Source organism: Apium graveolens, chromosome 9 (genome assembly GCF_009905375.1).
Source record: "Apium graveolens cultivar Ventura chromosome 9, ASM990537v1, whole genome shotgun sequence".
NCBI lineage: Eukaryota > Viridiplantae > Streptophyta > Magnoliopsida > Apiales > Apiaceae > Apium > Apium graveolens.
Window position 1 is genome coordinate 247,045,102 of NC_133655.1, and position 7,173 is coordinate 247,052,274.

The window sequence follows — 7,173 nt, forward strand, 5'->3', positions numbered from 1 at the left end:
TCACATAATAATCACACAATAATTGTTTATTGATGAAAAATAATTACACGATATTTCCCGGATGTTACATTGGATGCACTGAACGTTGATTTTGGATGTTGCTTCCTTGTCTGCTTTGACAGCAAACATCCCTCACACACTTCCTTCAACTGTATGATCTTCGGGAGCCCCTTGACCATTTTCTCCTTGGCCTTTAGTGTCATGGCTTGGTAGTTCACATGACCCAAGCGTTCGTGCCACAACTTAGATTCTTATTCTGCTTTTGACATCAAGCACCTTGGTTTTTCAGACTTGAGAATGAGTTTATACAGTCTGTTCGCAGACCTCTTTACCTTCATCAACAACTTTCCCTCCTCTTCGTGGATCCACATGTATTCACATTTGATTGTGACTTGTTTTCCTTCTTCGGACAATTGTCCCAAACTAATGATATTGTTGCGTAGGCTGGGAATAAAATATATATCCTTGAGAGTCCTTTCTTCACCATTTTTGCATTTGAACACAATCGTTCCTTTCCATTTGATCTCTACAGCTGAACCATCTCCAATCTTGACTCGACATGTCACTCCCTCATCTAGTGAATAGAACTTCGATCTCTGCCAAGACATATGACTGCTAGCGCCATTGTCGAGATCCCACAGATTAGATTCCGCTTGCACACCCTCTGAACTAGCTCTCAACAGTGGTTTCACTCCTGCTTCATCAAGAACCATCGGTTTTGTCTCATCTTTAGTGTGCTCAGTCAATAGTAATGCTGGTTCATTATCATCTTCTATTCTGGTCAGGTTTGCTTCCTGTCTTTGATCTCTCGAGCGTCTTGGCCTTCTACACTCTGCTGCAAAGTGCCCGTAAAAATATTGCAATTAAAACACCGAATTTTGCTCTTGTCCTGCACTCCTCGAGCTCTGAAACCTGAGGTATGACCCTCTGTTCCTCCCTTTCCTGAACGTTTGAGCCATTCTTCTCGAGTAAATAACAATTTCCCTTCAGAGTTTTCCCTTTTTCACCACTCTTCTTCGGTGAGCATGAGTCTTGCTTCACATATGTCTGTCTTGCCCTAGATTCTCTCTTCGTGTGCCTTTAGTGAGCCCATAGCCTCCTCTACGGTCATCATCTCCAAATCACTGAATTGTTCCATTGTGGAAGTGATATGTAGAAACTTAGATGGAAAGCAGGAAATGCAAAGTATAGATCTAGTTTTGAGCAAAGATAGCAGAGCTTATCATTTCATTCATAACCCCAAAATGACAGTGCCATTACATCTATATAGATACTAACATCAACACTAACGGTAGGGAGCTAATAAGACATAAAAGGAAGTACATAGATAGAGATAATATAGTCTAATAGAAAATCAGGTGGTCCATGTATCAGAGTGGTCCATGAAGAATGGCAGAGAAACAAGGTGGCTGAGACATGTAAGCTGTCAATGTTAATACTCCCCCGCAAGCTGAGCAGAGGATGGAGTGAAGGCTCCAAGCTTGTGTAGAAGGTGACGGTGTTGTTTCACTAACAAAGGTTTGGTAAGGAGATCGGCTATTTGTTCTGAAGAAGGAACATGAGTTGTAGTGATGCTGCCAGTCTTAAGCTTCTTCCTTATGAAGTGACAATCAACTTCCACATGTTTTGTTCGTTCGTGGAGAACTGGGTTCGCAGCAATGGATAGAGCAGCCAAGTTGTCACAATGCAAGACAGTTGAGGGAAGATTTTGAAGTCCCATATCCTTGAGCAAGTGAGCGCTTTGGGGCGTCCTCAAGATATGTTTTCGGATACCGCTATCCAATTACAACCAACATGTTAACTAATCGATTACGATAAATTGGATCAAGAGACTTCACACACAGTCAACGCCATAGCCCTATATTCGGCTTCAGCTGTGGATCGAGCAACTACACCTTGTTTTTTAGCTTTCCAGCTTATTGGAGAGTCTCCCAACAGAACGCAAAATCCAGTTGTGGATCTGCGAGTAACTGGGCAGTTGGCCCAATCGCTGTCACTATAGGCCTGCAAAGCAGCAGCAGATGAACTAGCAAGTAATATGCCTTGACTTGGATTGGCCACCAGATATCGTAACAAACGTTTAGCTGTTTGCATATGAACCGAGGTTGGTTGATGCATGTATTGACTGAGCACATGGACAGGAAAAGCTATGTCCGGTCGAGTCACCGTGAGATAGATAAGTTTGCCCACAAGTCTCTGATAGGGATGAACATTTGCCATGACAGTACCCTTATTTGGAGTCAGCTTTAGGTGAGAGTCCATGGGGACTTTGAGAGGTTTTGCTTCACTGACACCGTATTCCTTGAGCAAGTCTATACAGTACTTCTTCTGTGACACAAAAAAGCCCCTTGGAGATCTGGAAATTTTGAGACCCAAGAAATAACTTACTGGGCCCAAATCTTTCATGTGAAAGGTGGCAGATAGCATGGATTTGATGCTTTGAATTTCCTTCTCAGAATTTCCACATATGAGAATATCATCCACATAGACTAAGATTAGAGTGACTGCATTAGCCTTATGCTTAACAAATAAACTGTGATCTGCTTGAGATTGGGTGTAGTTCATTCGAAGAAGGATGGAGGATAGCTTGTTGAACCACTGACGTGGTGCTTGCTTGAGTCCGTACAAGGCTTTAAGAAGTTTACATACAAATTTTGTGACTCCTTTAATTGAACTTTCTGCAGAAACTTTTGAACCGTAACCAGTGTATCCAGGGGGGAACTTCATATACACTTGTTCCTCTAAATCACCATTTAGAATGCATTGCGCACATCCATTTGCACGGTGATCCATCCTTGAATGGCTGTGACAGCCAAGAGAGCCCAAAGAGTTGTTAATTTCACAACCGGAGCAAATGTTTCCATGTAATCAATCCCATACGTTTGCCTACACCCAAGGATGACCAAACGTGACTTGTAACGCTCCACACTACCATCTGGTTTGTACTTCGTCTTGTAGAGCCATTTACATGCAATCGACTTCTTCCCAGGTGGTAAAGTAGTGATGGTCCAGGTTTTATTTTCTTCCAAGGCCTGCAGTTCCTCATTCATAGCAGTGATCCAATGAGGATGTTGAACTGCTTGATTGAATGTCAAAGGGTCTTCTTCTTTCTCAAGAGTAGCAAGGAAACAGTGGAACACTGGTGTAACTTCGTGTTCAATAATTTCAACAGCATTGACATATGGGTTTTGAGGCGTTACATAGTCATTTAGCCATTCAGGCTGCTTGTGAGTCTGTGTGGATTTTCTGATAGGTGGTTGAGGTGGTGTATTGTTGGTTTGAGGGGGTGATTCTGGTGTGTGAGGTGGTGAGTGCATGGGAGAGTCGGAATCAACATCATTTTGAACAATGAAGTCATCATAAGAGAAGGTGTGGCTGGTTTGATGTGGTAGGAGAACAGGAGTTGGGTGTATATATTTGGCTGGACTGGAAGCATTATATGGGAATATATTTTTAGTGAATGTAACATCACGGGAAATAAAGGAAGTTTGAGTTGTCAGATCAAACAGTTTATATCTCTTTTGAGAAGTAGGATAGCCAATAAATAAGCAAGGAACACCTCTAGGTTTGAATTTATCTGTTGTGTGTTCGGGATTTGTGGCAAAAGCAAGGCACCCAAATGTTCTAATTTCTTCATAATCTGGTGCTTTATGATAAAGATATTCAAAGGGTGATTTATTACCTAGAACAGGGGTAGGCAGCCTATTAAGAAGATGTACAGCAGTCATTACGCAGTCTCCCCAAAAGCTTAAAGGCAAAGAAGCTTGAAACCTTAGGCACCGAGCCATTTCCAGAATTGTCCCGTGACGTCTCTCAACTCTAGAATTTTGTTGAGGACATCCTACACACGAGGTTTGGTGAAGAGTTCCCACTGAGGCATAAAAGCTTTTGCACTCTGGATCAGAAAATTCAGGGGCACTATCTGTTCTTAAGTGTAGCACAGGTTTGTCAAAATGAGTTTTAACATACCGAAAGAATTGCTTGATCATAGCTAGGTAGTCAGATTTATGCTTCATAAGAAATACCCATGTAAATCTGGTGCAATCATCAACAACAATCAGAAAGTACCTGTATTTACCTCGAGTTTCAACCTTGTAAGGGCCCCAAGTGTCCAGGTGGACAAGCTCAAAGGGAACAACTGCTTGACTAGTGCTGAAATCGTATGGGAGCTTTGTGAATTACGACATTGGGCATGTGATGCACACTTGAGTTGTATGTTGTGCCTTGATGCCAAGAGTAGGGATATGCTTGAGTCTAGATATAGGGGCGTGCCCCATCCTGTTGTGCCAAAGAACATAAGAATTGTTTATAACAGAGCTAGTGTTAGCATAGACAATACTTTCCTGTCTTTGAGCTTTATCTTGCAGATAATAAAGTCCCTTATGCAGCTTCCCTGTAGCTTTTACAATCTTGGAACTCGAGTCCACAATGTCACACGAGTCAGGTTTGAAGTTGACAACACAATTGGAGTCTTTTGAGAGTTTATGTATGGACAGTAGGTTGTGCCTAAATTGTGGGACATACAACACCTTTTGTAGAATTAGACCATTCTTGAGGTGCACATCTCCAATGTGAGTGATTGTAGCCGTATCTCCAGTAGGCAACTTGATAAGCGGTTTTGATTCAGCTGGTTGCACATTAACCAACTGATGAAAATTTACGGTCATATGGTCATTGGCACCCGAATCAATGATCCAGATGTCCTTTTCAGCAGCAGAAAAATTACATGTGACCATGCCAGAGAAATAATTTTCCAATTCATCCTCAGTGTCATACCCCTTAGTTTTCGACACATGAGAATTTGAGAGTAATTGCAGCAGCTGTTGAAGTTGTTGATGTGATAATACCACCTCTGATTTGTCACCACTGCCACATGTTTGAGCATTATTAGCTCTGTAATTTTCATTTTTAGGGTGTGACCCTTTGTAGTTTCTTGGGGTTGGCTTCTTATGTTTGTGGTGCCACTTGGGGTATCCCACCACTGTCCAGCACTTATCAGCAGAGTGGCCTCTCCCACCACAAGCCGTGCAAGAAACATTTTGAGACTCCAGGTTACTCTTACTGAACATTGCAGAAAGTTCAATGTCAGCCCTACTCAACAAGTCACTCTGGGACTCTTCTTGTTGGATGGCTGCATAGGCCACTTCAATTGTGGGTAAAGGTTGCAACAATAGGAGCTGACTCCTCAAGGCTGAGTAACAGTTATCCAAGCCATTGAGAAACTGGAATAGTTTTGACTCAGCTTTTTGGGACTGAAGAGCTGTCATAAACTTTGCAATATCGTCAGCAGTAGAGGTCACAATAGGTAGAGTGTTAATAGAGTCTATTTCTTCCCAGAGACTACTAAGAGTAGTGAAATAATCATTTATCTTCATTTTATTTTGTTTGAGGGAAAATAGATCTCTAGTGAGTTTATACTTTCGAGACCCATTATTTAGCATAAAACGCTTTTCTAGGTGAAGCCACACATCATGAGCAGAATTTATAAAGAGAATAGACTGCTTGATATTTTCAGAGATATTGTTATGAAGCCAGGATATTACCAAATCATTGCAGGTGTCCCATTGAGCGGCTTGTGTCTCATCAGCACTGCTGCGTGTAACAGCCCCATTGACAAATCCCAATTTCCTCTTCGATGAAAGCTGGATCTCAAGAGAACGTTTCCATGACCTGTAGTCACTCGCCCCCTGCAGCTTTGACACACTAATAGACAGAGGTCCATCAGAGGGATGAATAAATAGTGGGTTTTGCATATCAGAAAAAGAGAAACGATTTTGAGTAGTCATTGTCAAGAACCCTGTTTAAGAAAGGAGGGTTATGTGCTCTCAAATCGGAATCAATCGAATAGAGATTAGAACGAAAAAGTTGCTTCAATCTTTGTGAGTAACAAGGAAATCTATATCTGCATTGCTGGCTCTGATACCATAAAGAGTAATATACAGAAAGCAGGAAATGCAAAGTATAGATCTAGTTTTAAGCAAAGATAGCAGAGCTTATCATTTCATTCATAACCCCAAAATGATAGTGCCATTACATCTATATAGATACTAACATCAACACTAACGGTGGGGAGCTAATAAGACATAAAAGGAAGTACATAGATAGAGACAATATAGTCTAACAGAAAATCAGGTGGTCCATGTATTAGAGTGGTCCATGAAGAATGGCAGAGAAACAAGGTGGCTGAGACATGTAAGCTGTCAACGTTAATACTCTCAACAGTGGTTTCACTCCTGCTTCATCAAGAACCATCGGTTTTGTCTCATCTTTAGTGTGCTCAGTCAATAGTAATGCTGGTTCATTATCATCTTCTATTCTGGTCAGGTTTGCTTCCTGTCTTTGATCTCTCGAGCGTCTTGGTCTTCTACACTCTGCTGCGAAGTGCCCGTAAAAATATTGCAATTAAAACACCGAATTTTGCTCTTGTCCTGCACTCCTTGAGCTCTGAAACCTGAAACCTGAAGTCTGGCCCTCTGTTCCTCCCTTTCCTGAACGTTTGAGCCATTCTTCTCGAGTAAACAACAATTTCCCTTCAGAGTTTTCCCTTTTTCGCCACTCTTCTTCGGTGAGCATGAGTCTTGCTTCACATGTGTCTGTCTTGCCCTTGATTCTCTCTTCGTGTGCCTTTAGTGAGCCCATAGCCTCCTCTACGGTCATCATCTCCAAATCACTGAATTGTTCCATTGTGGAAGTGATATGTAGAAACTTAGATGGAACTGCTCTCAGTAATATTTTGACTACATCTGATTTCTTCATTTCTTCACCCAATACTCGTATGTTAAATATGATTCCGTTCAGCTTCATGTAAAAGTCATCAAGCATGTATGTCTCATTCATACTGAGAGATTCAAAGTCTGCCTTGAGGGTTTGAACCCTTGCCTTTCTAACCTTTTATGCGCCTTGACAAAGCGTTTTTATCGCCTCCCACGTTTCCTTTAAAATTTTTCTGTCTGCAACTGAGAGTAAAATTTCCTCCGGAATGCCCTGATACAGCATTGCTAACGCGATCTTGTCCGATTTTTCTTCAACTGCTACCTTTGGGTCACTGGGTTCGATTGCACTCCAAACTCCTTGAGCTTGCATGTATACTTTCATCTTGAGTGCATGGCCATGCTGTGTAGTTACCTCTGGACAATATTGGATATGTTAATCCGAACGATCCACCTTTGCCTT

The 7,173-nt window shown here is 41.7% G+C and overlaps 1 protein-coding gene across 1 annotated transcript; it reads right to left on the minus strand.

Moving 5' to 3' along the window:
• Positions 1–251: 251 nt before the first annotated feature.
• Positions 252–713, minus strand: LOC141686115 (uncharacterized). The gene has a single exon (XM_074491172.1). The coding sequence runs from the start codon at positions 711–713 to the stop codon at positions 252–254; it is 462 nt and encodes a 153-aa protein (XP_074347273.1).
• Positions 714–7,173: the final 6,460 nt, after the last annotated feature.